At 42.0% G+C, this 17,533-nt stretch overlaps 1 protein-coding gene across 2 annotated transcripts in view; it reads right to left on the bottom strand.

Moving 5' to 3' along the window:
• cpne5b (copine Vb) overlaps window positions 1-17,272 on the bottom strand; it is a 143,085-nt gene extending 125,813 nt beyond the window's left edge. For both annotated transcript variants that reach the window (XM_034218372.1, XM_034218373.1), the window contains exon 1: window positions 16,634-17,272. In XM_034218372.1, the coding sequence (XP_034074263.1) occupies window positions 16,634-16,752 (119 nt within the window). In that variant the 5' untranslated portion in view covers window positions 16,753-17,272. The remainder of the gene's footprint in view (window positions 1-16,633) is intronic.
• Window positions 17,273-17,533: the final 261 nt, after the last annotated feature.

Raw genomic sequence — 17,533 nt, 5'->3', positions numbered from 1 at the left:
GGCATCCCCAAAGCGACGCTGTTATCATGGCTACAAATGGCAGAAATCCCCAAATGAGTTGCCAAAGTTGCAAAAAAGACTAGTCAAAATAAATACTGGTGACTGTCAAAAAGAATATGAATACGGGTTTCAGCCAATACTTTAAAAAAAATTGCTAGCATTAAAGTGAGGGTGTGGCTCAGTGGATTAGTGTGCTGATCCTCGAATAAGATGATAGCAAGTTTGAGTCCCACTGCAGTCAGCATGTCGTTGTGTCCCTGGGCAAGACACTTCACCCCAAATTGCTCCTGTGGGGATTGCCCACAGTACTGAATGTATGTAAGTCACTTTGGATAAAAGAGTCTAACAAATTACATGTAATGTAAAGTTTTACCCTGATGAAAGGACTACATTGTTTTGAGTGGTGACAGACAAATGTCATTTGTCTAAATACAAATCCTCGTAAATAAATATACGAAACCATAACCAACGCAATCACATCCTTATGAATGCAGCCAGGAGAAGATGTTATGCACTGAAACACACACACATCCGTTATCTATTCCCCCACAGGGCATTGGTAGCTCCATAATCAAATCCAGTTATCTCACCCACACACTTTTCACACATCTCCAGCCTCGATGTACCACATGGGACGATCTCGCCCAATCATTCTGTCCTGCACTGGGGGGGGGGGGGGCACAGAGCCAGAGCTGAAATAGTAACACCGAATGAAAATAGGCAAACTATCTCGCATCTACTCCTAGGAGAGAACTCAATCATGTGTCATTCACGACAAGATGCTGACAGTTTGTAAAACTGGCATTACAAATGAGGCCAGCATCGACTGCTCATTGATTTCATCACACACAAAACATAATATAAATGTTAGATTGATTTTATTGCCTGAATGCATTTTGACTTTTTTTGTGGATTGTCAAGAAATCAAGTTTTACATTTTCAGTATGCTTTTGCAAATGACTTTTCTTCTCAATTTACTCTGGTTTGACAAATGAAGCCACTGCAGTGATGACTCAAATGACAACTGTTCTTGGTACACTTTTTGTTAAGGAGCTCAGAGACTTTGTTGATGAACTGCAATGTTTCTGCTCATTGGCTCAGATGCCAATGAGCGAGAAGTACTGGCAAAAACAACCCTTTGGCATTACCTTGAGCAAGATCATTAGCTGAGGAGTACCAGGTACTTTTTTCTAATTTAAAACACAGCAAACTCAAATTTCCATCCCCATGCCAGACAATGTTCTTTAATTAAACAGAATATCATTGCACTAAAACATGTGCATGAATAAAATACATTTATTGATTAACAATCATTGAGTGAATAACTTTTGAAACTCTTGAGACAAATGAGCTCCACCATCGGTGAAAAGGGTCCAATCATTATAATTTGTTTTAATTGGTTAAAACAAATGAGTTAATTGCATCCCATTATCCTGCATGGCTAGTAGTGTGTGTGGTCTAATGAGGATGAAAAAAGCCTCATCTTTCTGAATGCCAGGTGATGGTAGCTGTCCACAGCTGTGACTCACCTTCCTCAAAAGCTCTGACTGAGAGCAGTTAAGCTCTCATTACTCCATCATATATATATATATGTGTACCGAGGACAGCTGCTTCAACCACTTCACAGTGGAAGCATTTCACTGAGCTAACAGATGCTCATGCATCAGTGTTGTTCTTCACATCATACTGATGCTTAGAGTGTTAGTGCAATGCATTTTGTAAGTCTTCCCTTTGATTTTACATGAAGGAAAAAGGGAAAAAAAAGTATATCTTTGAGCTCCCCATTGACATCAGGACGGCAGATAGCTTGCACATCTTCCGGCTCAAACTGAAAACTCATCTCTTTCGACTCCACTTCGAGCGATAGAACTAATTAACGAAGCACTTTTATACTAATAAAGGACTGGCTTATCTAAAGCCAGTTGAGTAGCACTTGAAATGTTTGGCTCTATGAAACCTGATGTACTTATATGATTCTGTTTTCTTCAAGGTTGTGTCTTCCTGGTCGAATGTACTTATTGTAAGTCGCTTTGGATAAAAGCGTCAGCTAAATGCAATGTAATGTAATGTAATGACTTTGGAAACACCATATACACGATTTGAAAAAAGTGACACTATGTTACTGCTGCCGGAAGACATTTTCTTGTGCAATTTCACACATATAACATGTGTTTTGCAGGACAGAGAGCATATTCAATCTGTGATTAAGAAATAAATGATGTGGGCGTCTCAAATGTTCCTGAAGTGTCACCTTTTTCTGAAATGTTTGGAAATAGTAATATGCATATCCATAAGCCACCACAGTAACACTATTATTACAATAATGATGCCAATAGATGTAAATGTAGCTTTAAGAAATGTGTCTATAAGTCTCTTTATATGTCATAGGAAAAGCTAATAAATGTAGTTTACTCTTAGGTTGTTGGTGATCATCTCTTAATAATAATAATAATAACAATAATAATAATGGATTACATTTTTTAATTAGAGCGCTTTTACAGGTGCTCAAAGCGCTTTACAATTACATATTACACATATTAGACATGTAAATGTCAATACTGTGGACATTTCCCACAGGAGCAAATGCGGGTAGAGTGTCTTGCCCAAGGACATATCGGCACAACGACACAATATTAATAGGTATTCTATCTCTATACGCATATTAGCACTGTTTTCTCCACATGTTTAATCTGTGAGCTCCATGATGTTTAGTGCCTGCAGAGATGTGGCCTCTTAGCTTGGTTGGCTTTGTCAGCAGCTGAAACTGAAAAGCCAAATAAATCCAATTACTCAATGAAGTAATAAGACTCATCATGGGACAGCAGTTGCTCAGTTTGATAAAATGTTAATCAGGGGGCCCAGACAAGCCAAACACAGCCCGGATGTTAATGATGGTTCTTCCAATTAGATGATGACTCAGGTGACCCATGTTGCCTCACATCCAGATCTAACATGTATACACACTCATTAGTCCCCGAACCTGAGGGCAGATTGAGGAACACAGTTTGGCAGACGGGACAGTATGCAAATGTTTACACTTGTTTATCATGGGAAATGTCAACAAATTGCAGTGTTTCTTATTCCACCACATTGCTGCTAGCCAAGATTTGAAAATGAAGGATGATCATGATTATATCAAGTTATGCTTTTTAGTCTTTTTCAAAACATTTTTGATCATAGAAACACCAGTGCACTCCTGTAGTGACAATATAGCCATAAACATGGAGCTCTTAATCCATCACAACAAAGCTGGCTGTAACATCTCTGATGGCATGGGGCTTGTAAAAGGCATTACATTTTGATGCCACACTGACATGATAACACATTGAACAGAAAATGTCAGGCTTATTTTCACAAACAAGAAAACTACTTTGAAGATTGACATTTTAGGATTTAAAAAAAAATGAAACAAGGCAAGCAAATGGTAAAAAGATCTCCCATAATGAACAGATTCAATTTTTGGAAAATCACTTCCACCAGAAATATTTGCTAGGATGTATTCTAAAGTGGAGAATAATTTGATGCACGTGTTTATTCTTTGAAAATGAATATAACTTTTTGGAAAAAAATCCCTATTGTTCTTGTATTTACATTCCCCAGATAAAACTGTTCTTTACTGACAGAGGTTTGAAAGGCAAGCTGGGGCCTCTGCTGCTTCACAGAGGCAACATGTCATGGCTCTTAGTACCAAATAAAAGCCACTGACTGATCCCCAAACTACATTTCAGTTTGACCTTCTAACATATTTAGTGATCACGTTGTTTTTGGTACACAGAGAGAAATAGGGAGATGGTGTGTTTGCGTGTTTAGTGGTCCAACATTTCCCAAGTCCTTTACTAATACATTTGACTTTGTCTTCCTATGACTCCTCTGCTCTTGCCAGTCAGCCAGATCGCATGTCAATTAGAGCGCAGAGATCAAAGCCCCATTTCAGCCACTCAGCCTCTAAAGTCAGCATGACAGTGAGCCATCATTAACACATGCAGAGAGTAGTACCCATCTTTCTTTTGGACTTAACATCACTTATGTTCATCCGCTGTCGACCACTGCCTCACCAGGCCTGATTTGAATTCAGCTGGAGTCTCTCAGCCAGGCGGATAAAAGCCGTAAGATACGAGCTGGATATAAGTGTGCAGGATGGGAGCATTTGATGGGTACAGGAATGAGACAGTTCATTCTCAGCAGCAGAGCTAACAGAGCTGATTATAGCCATGGCTCTGTTGAGACGCTGACAACTAAACAGTGCTGCTGTCAGGGGCCGGAGGGAATTACTGGGTGTCGGGTAAAGAGTGACGGATGAAAATCAGAATCTTTATAACAACCTGGTACTGAGAAGAAAATACTAATTATCATTATTATTAGCATGGATGGGGACATTTTGATTTTGAATTCATATGAAACAAGCAAGTAAAGGGAAAAGTTGCTTTTAAGTGTGAATACAAGTTATTGACGTGTGTATTTATAATCTTTTCAGCATGCCCACAGTCTACTATTGATTTAACGAAAGCATTAGTCACAGTCTGTTCATCAGTGTGCAGAAGTTTCAGGAAGAAAGGCATTTAAAGAGGCAAAAAACAGCACTGAACTGTGAAAGATAGTAAATGGGCCTCAGAAATGATGTTCGCTGTCTGCAAGGCACTCACCCAAGGTGTTAGTAAGTAAGTAAGAGGGTAGAAAATAATTGATTGGTTCTGCCCGGTCAGGAGAATAGAGTGCTTCATGCTGTAAAAGCATCCAAATCTCTTCATGCAAATGTTCCTCACAGACACACCAACACACAATATGCTCACTGCTGATCAATGCCGTCTTACAGGGAGAAACAGAACAAAGAAAATCTTTTAATGCAGAAACAACTATTGTGATGCATTTTTTATATACACAGCTGACAAGCCTCACAACAAATGTCAATGTCCCCCAAATAAACCATGTTGTTTAAACCAAACCACCTTAACCCACACTGACTAGTGACCACACCGCTGTCTGCTGACTGGCAGAGCAGAAGAGCTGGTTGTGAGCTGCTATCACCAGATCAGTGTAATGTCCCCCAAGAGGGAGGGGCTGGGGGTCAGAGGGAGACAGACTCATCAGCGTTGCAGGTGCATGAGTGCTGTTGATCCTTGATGCTGCTCCAGCTTAACAGCACTGCAGCGGGAACCTTGAGTTGAAAAAGGAACAAGATCTCTGTGGCCCCAACAAGAAAAATAAATCCTATAAGCGAAGTCTGTTCCACTAAAAAATGTAATGCATAAACCATAAGGATGATCTCCACTGCTGGAGGTGTGTGTGTGTGTGTGTGTGTGTGTGTGTGTGTGTGTGTGTGTGTGTGTGTGTGTGTGTGTGTGTGTGTGGGTGTGTGTGTGTGTGTGTGTGTGTGTGTGTGTGTGTGTGTGTGTGTGTGTGTGTGTGTGTGTGTGTGTGTGTGTGTGTGTGTGTGTGTGTGTGGTGTGTGTGTGTGTGTGTGTGTGTGTGTGTGTGTGTGTGTGAGGCCAGTAGTCATAGGGGAGGTGGTGGTATGGTTACTAAGCTTGAGGCCAAACTGCACATCATGTCTGCCTCTCTTTGGGTATTCGAGGGTTTTTGTTTTGGAATTATTTTCAGATGTTTTTCTTTACGACGAACATTCTGCCAGTTATTCTCTGTAATGTGATTTATTTTGTTAATACAACATTCAAACTCTACCTTGCAACACATCAAATATGTTTACTTTATTTATATGTCTTGCATTCGATCACATACACAGGTGATGATATTTAGTAGAACTTGAGAAAAAAATCTTCTTCATAAATACTTGTAGCAGAGATGGGGACTCGAGTTTGTGACTCGGACTCGAGTCGCACTTAAGTCGCACACACAGAGACTTCAGACTTGACTTGGACTCCTGCTCAAAAGACTTCGGACTCGACTAGGACTCGTGTTTTGGGACTCGTGAACAATCATTGTGTTTTCTATTTTTGGCGTATTAAAGGTGGGGTAGGTACATTTGAGAAACCGGCTCGAGATCGCTAGAATTTGAAAATACACAACCGGAGAAAATCTGCCACTTCCTTACAGAGCCCCTCCTCCAACACACACGAACGCGCACATGACCAATGAGGGCACGAGATAAGTTTGTGCCCCGATGGAAGGCTGACAGGCAGGTAGGCCATCCAGTTATTTTAGCCAGGCCGGCTATCGCAGACCCGACGCCAGAACAAATCTAAAGGGAGGGCATATGATTTTCATGGGAGGGCACACAAAACCGTCACCTGCTGCGGGCCTGCGGCACAATATCAAACAGCAAGGCCAACAGCATTGCGTAAAGACGCACACTTATCGCAAACATACACAAATAAAGGGCAACATAGCAACCACTTTGAAACATTGTGTGCGTGGCAGCACAGACACTGGTAAATCACGAGCAAGGCACACTGGTTACGGATGGCAGCTTCCTCATCGCTGCACTCTGAGAGAAATAGTAGAGACGGAGACGATGAGCTGTTTAGCCCGCCTTGGGTATGGTTTATTCCCATATGCACTGCACTCGGACATGCTGTGGAGTGAATCGAGTCACCTCTGAGAGGGAGTTGGGTGACAGCTAAAAAAGCTATAATATCAACGACAGCTGACACGTAATAACGGCTCCGTGCCAGCTGATCTGCACCAAAGTTCTAATTTCCTTATTTGTTTCCTCGCGTAGCTATATGTCTCTCTCTCCACAAACTCTCACATGAAATGTGTTCTTTTGATGCGGCATGTCTTAGCAGTCCTTTATCAGTCTGTAATGCGTGTTTCCAGTCGCAAAAACCTTTGACAGTATAGCCGCATCAGATGAAGACGTATTTACTTTAAACTGTCTACAGGGGAAACAAAAGGCTGCGTCTGCTTTGAACGAATCTTCAAGCCATGGTCTGTTGTGTACCATGCAGCGGCAAAAATGCGCTTCTTTCCTGAAAACAATCTCCCTGATAACGATCCAGTTTCACCTGGTTGGGTTTATTAACCCCAAGATCATCTGGGGCTGTTGGTCTTTGAGCGGTTGCTGGCCCAATATAACCTGTTGATGTGCTGCAAGGTAGCGTCTGTAGCGAAGGCACCGGCATGGAGCAGGAGGAGGATGCTGGCGGGTGTGGTACAGGGTGTGGCAACGCAGGTGGTGACGGTAGGGGCACAAGGAGCTGTGCCTCGGAGGACAGCGTTGGTGGCGGCCGCCTTGATGAGTCAAGGATTGGGCTCGCTAACTCAGCCCCGGGGTTTGCCGAGGTCAAGCTTGTGACATTAAGGCGTGCTGCTGCAACGGCAGGTGCAGTTCTTTCATCGCTATTTCGTTTGAATAAATCCGTAGACCTTGTAAGCCGATTTCTGATGTCCATTTTGTAATTCAAACAGAAATGGGAGTCTACAGAATGCACAATAAACAATAAACAAATCCAGAATAGGCGGCAGAGTGTGACGCTGTGATTGGTCTAAATGGGGACGAATCACAAATCACAACAGACACATGCATTTATTTGACGTAGCCTGCGATTTTTTTTTTTTAGTTCTGACATCACATACATCGTAGCATAAAAGTTCACAGTTTATTTATAATTAAAAAAATAAAATATATATATATTTTTTTTATAAATAATAAAAAACGTGTTTATTGGGGGAGGGCAGGAATGTCAAATGGGAGGGCTTGGCCCTCCCTGGCCCTCCCACGGCGCCGGGCATGGGCTATCGGGATGTTAAGAGCATTCCATGGAATATAACAAAAAGTGTATCTCGAGCCGGTTTCTCAAACTTACCTACCCCACCTTTAACATTAACATCATGGTAACACCATGGCGACCGGCGGGACACCTGCAGCTGTACCGCTTGTAATTAGGTTCAACTATAAAAACTTCGAACAAAACGCCGGCGGCACCAACAAAAGGAGCGCACACTGCAAAGTCTGCAATATTAAAATCAAGGATGCTGGTGCAACAACGTCAAATTTCATCAGGCACTTGAAAACTCACCCGGAGAGGTCAGTCACATTACCGCATATGGACGGTTAGCAAACATGTTTAGCTCAGCATCAGCTATATAATGTTAACTTAGCTTGCTACTAGCTTTGTAACTGAATATTTGAAAAGACGAGTGAATGTTTGCTTGTCACACTTGTTTGCATTGAGTGGCGTTGACATCCAACTCTTGACATGACATAAAAAAGGTCGGTAACGTTAATCATTACGTTCCGCTGCCACTGGCTAACGTTAAACGTAGAAAAATACATAGTTACATACATAAATACATCTGTCGGTTTATAGGCAGGTTACAGGTTTATTGTTGACCACGTAACGTTAATGTTACAGGTTTATCAGGTTACCATTACACTGGGTTTGAGTGAGAGGATAGAGCAGGGGTGGCCAACCTGCGGCTCTCGAGCCGCATGCGGCTCTTTGCCTAGTTTCATGCGGCTCTTCAGTTCATATTGAATTTTATATGTGTGAGTTTTGGTGCAAGGTGTACCGATACTTGAAAGGTATACCGCGATACCCTGCCGTTAAAAAAGTTACGATTCCTCCGTTTAAGAATGACGGTGAGAAAGCGCCGTTTAAATAAGAGCTGTGTGTGTTCAGCGCTCTGCTTCCACTCCCTGCACTGCAGCCGTGCCTGCAGTCCCGCCCCTCTCAAGCACGCTCAAGTGCCTCCCCGCTCTCGTGCACGCGCTAGCTGCCAGAGCATGTGAGAAAACGAGAAGCATGGCTGCAAGTGGGAGTGCAACTGCCGCTGCGCCTCGGCTTGTTGACAAAAAAGACGCCAGAAGCGACATTTTGATGTATTTGAGCTATATCTCTGACAGTGAGGGCAAGCCTACGGACACCACGAGGCCTGTCTGTAAGAGATGTATTAATTGTATTTAATACGAATTCTTGTCATTTATTTAATTTATTGTTCTCATTGTTTAAAAGTTTGTGTTATGGTTCTGGTTCTGGTGTGAAATAAAGCACAATAATTACATTTAAGACTGTTTCCCTTTTTTTAAGAAAAGTATCGAAAAATAATCGGAATCGCAATTCTTGACTTGGTATCGAAACCAAAATGTTGGTATCGTGACAACACCAGCTACTCCTGACAGTTAAACCTGATATTTAGTAGGTCTGTTAAGTATTGAATGCTGATCATTCTGACGTAATTTGGCCGGTCAAAGTTGTTTGGGCTCGGATAAAATTGCTCCGTTACTTTCGTTCCGTGTTACTTTCGTCCCGTGTTACTTTCGTCCGGGCTCTCCCTACGTGTGTATGTGTGGTGTCAGGTGTCAGTATGAGAGGATGACAGCGCGTCTAATTTTGATGTGGCCCAAGAGCCAATCACAATAATACCTGCGATGCAGTGAACCAATCACCTTTTGAGGGGGGGAAAACCTATCGTTGATTAAACACTACTATCCAGTGTTTCCCATACCATTGTCTTGCACCCCGCCAACGGAGCCCCGCGCCCCCCCTGAAATTCAAGGTGTTTAAAAAATATATATAATTTTTTTTTAAATATATATATAGCACCAAATTGCAAATAATCTATAACTACTGTCACTTTTCACATTGAACATGTGCTCTTTTATTAAATAAACTAAACGCTTTCATTTGAAGTTGTGAGTTTAGTGTTTTTGACCCTAAGAAACACTGATGCAATAATCAATAACAATAATCCACAGCTCTTCTCTCTGCTCCAGAGGATTTAAAAAATATATATCCCAATGCCACAAAAATGCATCAGTGACGTGGTTGAAATCTTGTCTCCAGAAAACAAAAAACTGAAACAAGCGGTATCAGTGACTGTGTGTTTGATGTGGCTCTTTGCAGTAACATAGAAAAAATGTGGCTCTTAACCTCTGACTGGTTGGCCACCCCTGGGATAGAGGAATATGTTTATTTATAGTAGACTTAAAAGATGTCATTAGAGACCCAGTGTAATTAAACAATACGGTTGCAGAGGTCAAATTTTAACATTTGTGTCCACTGGCCAAATGGCTAGCCTAGTGAATGTTGAAATGTTACCAGCCACTCAATAGATTGCCATTGTTATTTTTGGCTGGTGCGTGCAACATACAGTACCAGCCACTTGCATGATTTACCAGCATTTGGCTGGTAAATGGTGTTAATGGTAGATATCTCTTTTGGAACAGGTCATGTTTTAATATCACCAGTTCAGTATATTTCAGATAATATTGCAGCAATAGTTTTTTAGTTGCAAAATGGCACAGAACAAATGTTTACTTTTAAGTACTTTTAACACAGTTTCCCTGCGGGGGATTAATAAAGTATTTGTGATGTTTTTTCCTCATATTGCATTGCAATAGCCTGTTTAAAGTGATCATATAACAAACAACTAATCAGTACTGATACTGTATGCTAATAGATATAGGAGTGATAATAATACAGTAAATGCTTTGAATTTCTTAGATATAGCTGTGCAGTATTCTTAACAGACTGGATAGCAGCAGACAATAGAAGGCTTATTACAACCAGAAGAGACTTTTATTTTTTAGAGACTTGAGACTTGACTTGGACTCGTGACCAAAGACTTGAGACTTGACTTGGACTTGCAAAAAAAGACTTGTGAACATCTCTGACTTGTAGGCTATCTGAGGGCTTTTGTTGATCCTTTCTATCATACAGTAGGTGTGAAAGCACATTGAGGTTTTAAATGCAATTACCCAACATGTAATATATTTCTACTGTAACCTGCGGGCTGCTATCTGAAGCAATACAAATTATAATTCGGTGTTATCAACAAACCACAGTATATAGCTGGAAGTGTCATTTCAGTTCTGCATCCCTCCAACACATTTTAAAAGATCCTCATTCTTCTCATTACTGCAACATTGACAGAAATGTTGCATCGCATTAATGACGGAGGCTCACCTGCAGCTCCTGTACTGTCAGTGACAGTAATACTAATCATACGCCATGAGCAGGAATTACAATCATGATATCTTTGTCTGTAGGTTTCCTTTCTAACATGCAAGTCCCTCATTTGCGTTTCCTAATGAATTCACTTCTCTGTCCTCCAGTTTCTGTGCGATGAAGAACATGACCACCTCCATATGTTTCTCATCTCAGTTCTCATGTATCTGCTCCTCACCATCCACACTATGTGTCCTCTCTTGTTGCCTCTATCTCTCTCCCCATACCTAATTTTCTCTAACCAGCTTAAGTCGGTTGGCTGTGTGCTCTCAGGCAGTGTGCCCAGTTGTTGTGCCACAAAATGACTGACAGCATGCGGGAGTGAGAGGAGAGGACAGAGGTCTATCTCACTTTTGGTGGTGGTGTGTCGTCCACAACAGAAGTCTGTTGCAGTCTGAGCTCATGTTTTATACACCACGTTGTTCATATGGTTCATTTCGCTTCGATGATGCTCCTAGTGCAGCACATTTGCACATCAAAAGTGCTCCAATCTAAAGAGAGCATGGGAAATCAGAGTGATGCCAAACCGTAGCGTCGGATCTCCCGAGGGCTTTTCCACACTGAGAGCTGCTTTCATATCTGTCCCAGATCCGTGGAGGGAACCATCAGATGCGGAAACCGGGGTCCTCATCAGCATAAAGCCGTATGCAAATGCAGAGCATCCAGACATTTAGCAGAGGAATTTAATCATAGAAACGCATGCAATGCAATGCCGTGCACTCAGGAACCAAGATGAGAAATCACCGCTTCTAAAGAGCTGTGCACTACAGGAATAGCAACATTATATCACTCCCACAAGCCACCAGTTATTAATATCCAGCCGATACAAGACCTATATTTAATCCATTGAAAATCTATGCTTCACTTTCAAGACTAGGACAATCCTTTAATGATTTAATTCGATCTCTGTGCTCAGACTTCAGTCGATGTGACCTTCGACCCAAAGCTTGTCGACAGTCACACCTCCCCCTTCCTGACTCATTTGTGTCCCATCAGCCCCTTGCACACATAGTAGGCCAAGATGTATACAACCAGTGAGGGCTCTCAGATTTTGCTTTTTCATCTGCTTTCATATATAGCTGAAAATATATTGCAATCACTCACACATTCGGATCATTCGACTTATTGACTTTCAAGGACCAGCTCTAGAAACAGCAGAAATATAACCTAGTCTATAGTCGGGTTCAAGTCTTGAATTCAGGTCCTGGGTTCGACTTATTTTCCTCCCAGGGATCAATAAAGTATTTCTGATTGTAATTCGGTAGTCCAAGGCGGGTTCATTTAGGTCAGGTCTGAAAGGACAAGGAACGGCTATTAGGAGCTACAAGTTACAAAGTCTACAGTTATGATGAAATGAAATTGAATTATTTGCTTTAGAAACTCAGAAATATGTTTGCTTTGAATTCTTGGATTCCTCGCATTGGCTTTGCAGGCTCCAGCCCACAGTAATGCCAGGTGGATTCATTGCTTATCATTATGGCTCTCAGCAGCTGGTGCTCCTTCACTGACTGAATACTCTTTAGCACACAAGCCGGACAGTCTATCCTCAGCTGACTGGAGAGACTCAAAAATGGCTTTAGGCAACTTTAGACACATAAGTACTTCTTTGTGAAGATCAGACTTTGACTTTCTTCTGAAAAGCAACAGATGAAAAGACTGGGATATGAAACGAATATCAGATGTTTCACAATCAAATGACGGTGATACATTTATGAGATGTTGTTATGACCTGGCTCAAAAGGCCACAACAAAGAGGAGACACACCATATCCACGTTTAACAAAATATGTTTATTTAAGCAAAACATTCAAATCAACCAAATGAATCAAGTGCAAAGCAAGTAACGCATGAGGTGTTGATGTCAGTGGTATCATCAGTAGTGTAAATGCAGGGTGAGGATTGTATGGAGATGTGTGAGAGTGTTGAAGTGCACAAAGTGAAGCAACTGAAGGAACTCATAGCATACTCAACAAAACCGGGGTGCCTGCAGGGAGAAGCAGAGGGAGAACAGAGAGGAGTAGAGAGGCTTTAAAATAGCTGCAGGGCACCAGACCCAGGTGCCCTGAGTTACTACAATCAAGCGGCTGGATGCAGCACAGCCACACCCTCTCAAGATGAACCCACAGTGGCATCACAGATGTATTTTCAATTGAATTACATGTTTGAATACACTAGAAGAATTGGCCATGGTAGGTTCTGCCATAGATCCCTACTGGTCACTATAAGAATTTGATCAATTTGGAGTGACAACATCTGTAGAGTCTAGATGAGCCGCATGAATGAACTACTCAATCCCCATTCAAGTCAGCACGGGGCTGACAGAATGACTCTGTGGTGCCTATAGAATATTGTATATGCAATCTACCTTTAACAATGTCACCCTTTCTGATAACAAATAATTGTATAATGTAAACTGTAATTCATTTTAGGATTTCTTTAGGCTTTTGTCTTGGGAAGAATAGTCTTTTAACTGTAAATTAAGCATTATTACACCCTTTCAGAGATATTGAACAAAGGGCTGAACAAAAAGACTGTTGTTTGGCTGTGGGGCTGTAGGATTTACACCCACACTTTCCTGTACTCTTGCCAATTGTACCCCTGTCCCTTAATTTCTCCCCAGGAAGCAGACGTTTGACTGACAAGCCCCCTGGGAGTGTAAACACCAATTTAAGAAAAACACATGTTGGTCCCACATCCTCATCTTTCTTTTCTTTTTTTATTGAAAACTATTTCACCAGTTTTCTGTTTCTGACAGAACTCCTGAAGGACAAGCTTTCCGACAAAACAAATGATCTGGAAACGTCTCATCAACCATACTGAGAGATGTTAACACGGTGACAGACGTTTCCCAAGGACTGTCTGTTCATATACAAAGTGTGGTTGAGGCGTGGCTAAAATCCCTTGGTGAAGGTTCTGATCATAAAGTTTAATTTACTGCATTAGCATTGAACAGGTTGCTGCAGCTACAAATGAATGAGGCACTATTTGCAGCATTCTGCTACCAAATACGTAATTTTCTTCCCCACCCTGAATGAAAAACAAACCTATTCTTATCATTCCCCCCTCTCATTTTACGGATCCAGCTCCCACCCACTCCTCCCCATTTGTCATTGGCCCTGATAATAATCCGTTGTCAAAAGCAGGGGGTGTATTCTGTAATAAGGGGTATTAACCCCAGAGGGAACAGCTATTATCACGGTTCGGAGGTTTTAGAGCAAGCATGTACATGAGGACAAAGGGAGAATAGCAAAGAACGACAGCACCTTTTCTTGAAAACGACTCACACAACATCTGTACAAAGGATTTGGAGGGTTTGTGAGTCTTTGAAATGTTATAAGAAATGTTTGAATCTGACAGAACAATGTTGATGTACTCTGCTTTAGGAGGAGCTGAATCAGTGGTTATACATTTAAATATTTAACACCACAGGTGTTGCAGTTTTCGGATTAAAATGTGAGGCTCAGTTATGGGAAGATCCTGGGAAATTGAGGTGTCTTTAAAGCTAATTTATTGGCCAAAGTCATGTGTGCATCAAATGTTAACTTATTTATGAAGCACTCTCTGCATGTATTGCTTATTGTCTGGCTCTCATTCTCACTCATCTCATTATTTCCATCACACATAAACCGACACACACCACACACACACATGCACACACACACACACACACACACACACACACACACACACACATGCACACACACACACACACACGCACACACACACACACACACACACACACACACACACACACACATACACACACACAAGCAAAGCAGCAGTGAAGCAGGAGGAAAAAGCTCTTGTAATTAATGATTTCTTCTTCCCAAAATCCTCTTCTTTCTGTTATAGGAGTCCTCTGCACCATTACTCTGCCTGTCTCCTTCTTTTTCCAACTCACATCAGCACATAATTACCAACAATCTCATACACATGTCTGATAAATAATTTGCATAAATGCAAGGAGTTGTCAGAAGAGTACTTATCATTTACCTGAATGGTGCTTAATTGCACATCACTGAGGCATGTAATCCCAATAGCCTCATCATTAAATGCTGACAAATTCAACATCCATGCAGGGCTTCGACTGGTGTATGCAACACACTTTGCTCTCCACCCTCTCTGCCTGAAACTAAACTGTTTTTCCACTATCGCCCACAATATCCTTCTCAACACAAACGAGCAAATGCTTTTTCATTCAGTAAATTAAAACACACTCATCTCCAGTGTTTGTGCTTTTTTTTTACCCTGAGCTTAGAGATGTGGCAGTGAGCTTCTCTGAACAGCAGATATTCCATCAATAATGCACACACAGCTTGGTATAGCTCAAACTCATTCTGCTTCGATGGCTCACCAACCCAAAACCCAGCATCAAAGACCAGAGAGATGTGAGCATGTGTGTGTGCGTGAATATCTCTGTGTGTGTGTGTGTGTGTGTGTGTGTGTGTGTGTGTGTGTGTGTGTGTGTGTGTGTGTGTGTGGTGTGTGTGTGTGTGTGTGTGTGTGTGTGTGTGTGTGTGTGTGTGTGTGTGTGTGTGTGTGTGTGTGTGTGTGTGTGTGTGTGTGTGAGTGAGAGTGTGAGAGAGAGAGAGAGTATTGCAAACACATGCCAGCAGGAGATTGTAAATCTGAGAGGAGAAAGGCCTTGAAAGCTTTGACTTTAAATCTTAATGGGAAGAGGAGTGACTGTGTATTCTCTCTGAGCAAGCTACTTTCTGAAAGAGAAATACCTAAAAATTAAAATTAAATTAGATCTGATTAAGATGAGGGCCAGGGACATGGATGCTGTGTGAATCTAATGTAAACATTTCAATCTTCAACATTCAGTTCTTTATAAAGAAGAGAGAGGAGATGCAGGTGCTGAAACAGCCGAGGTGACATACATCATTGCACATATTCTATCTCCTTTGATCTTTAGCACATCCCCTGTTCAATATTTGTGAACATTTTGCACACAGCTATGCAGCTCAGAACATTAAAAAAAATGTAAGGTTTGTTTTATTCTTCATGTTTGTTCTTGACTTTTTTAGTATTGGTACATTTTTGTTTTCACCAAAGACTAAGGTAAACAATCATTGTCAGTGAAAACCTACAGTACCTGGAGAAAAAAAAACATATTCTATTTCTAGGGCACCACTATCCATGCAGATAACCCCTCAGCCAGGTGCAGATTCCTAGATTTTGACTTGTAGAGTGTGACTATTGGTACAGCACATACAGAAAGGGCGTTGTGCTAGTGTCACCCAACAGTAGGAGGAGATTTTCTTCTTAACTGGTATTGCAGTAATAAGAGCTTGTCTCGTTGTGCACATACCTTTCCTTTGCATGTTAAACGCCAGCTATCACTAATGTGAAGTTCTGCAAATCTCCAGAACTCTAACCACTGGTAATGGGACATGTCGAACAGTTTAGAGGTGCTTTTAACTTTGTGTTCTACCAGAAATACACACAAATCAATCAAGTAATAATACAAAAGAAGACTTGGTATAAACAATGGTCAACGCATTTATTGTTAAACTAAACCATGCAGAGTGGCAGCCCTTGTCCCCACCCAAAACCTGTAATTCATTACAACGGGTGCGTAATGAACAAGTTGTCTCTATTTATCACACATAATTTCGCCGAATAACAGAATCCTACAGGAAGGGTGGGGCGTTGTCACAACTTTTCTACCACACATTCCTCTCAACGAACTTTCCTCTCCTCACTGCGGACGCCTCAACTCACCTGCAGGAGACGGTGATTTCTACTTTGGTGGCGGGGATGTTGCCGGTGAGCGGGTCGAAGTCGTACACCGAAGACATGTCATCTAATTTGTCCGTAACGTCTCCTTCCATCATCTCCATGGCCAGTGATCGTGGCGGCTCGGGTCTGATCCGCGTGCCGCACAGCTTGGCCCTGACGGAGCGCGTGGACTCTCCGGTGACTCCGGAGACCAGATCGGAGACCAGGCGGCCTCCGGTCCGAGCGGGTGAGGCAGCCACTTCACAAATGTTGAGGCTGGAGAGGTGGGAGCACTGATTGAGTTGAAACACTCAACAAAGCAGAGACGCACTTAACTGTCCGCATGCAGCGTAAATAAAATGTTTTTTTTCTTCTTCTTCTTTTTTTTTTACGAGGGGCAGTATCTGAGATTACGGTTGCGCCCTCACTGAGCGGCTGCACATCACATGGAGAGGTGGACTCCTCTCTGCGCTTTGTCTTCAGTCAGTGCGCACAGCAGAGCGTGCAGAGAGAAGGCTAGATACTCTCAAACACACCCAGCCTCCTCCTCCTCCTCCCACACGGAATAACACTCAAGAGCTGGCAACCCTGCCCATGCCCCGGTGCTCCCGCTGCTGCGCTCTGACAATGAGTGTGAGCGAGAGTGTCATGATAATTTAATTACGCACTTGTGCGTTTTTAATATTGAAGACTCTTTGGAGGTTTGGTGTAAAAACCGGTCAAACCCATTCAATAAAGATCAGCTTGTCATAACAGACACTTGTGAGACCCTGCTGGTTGCAAAGCTAGTGATTGGGACCCCCCAACAGGTCGCAGGATAAGGGGTCTGGAGGTGGTTTATGATAAATGAATATATTGATTCAGTTTATTTCTTAAAACTCAACTTGTATCCAGAATATATTT

Source organism: Gymnodraco acuticeps, unplaced genomic scaffold (assembly GCF_902827175.1).
Source record: "Gymnodraco acuticeps unplaced genomic scaffold, fGymAcu1.1, whole genome shotgun sequence".
Classification (NCBI taxonomy): domain Eukaryota; kingdom Metazoa; phylum Chordata; class Actinopteri; order Perciformes; family Bathydraconidae; genus Gymnodraco; species Gymnodraco acuticeps.
Note: the sequence above shows the minus strand (reverse complement) of the source record. Positions and strands in the feature narration are given on the sequence as shown.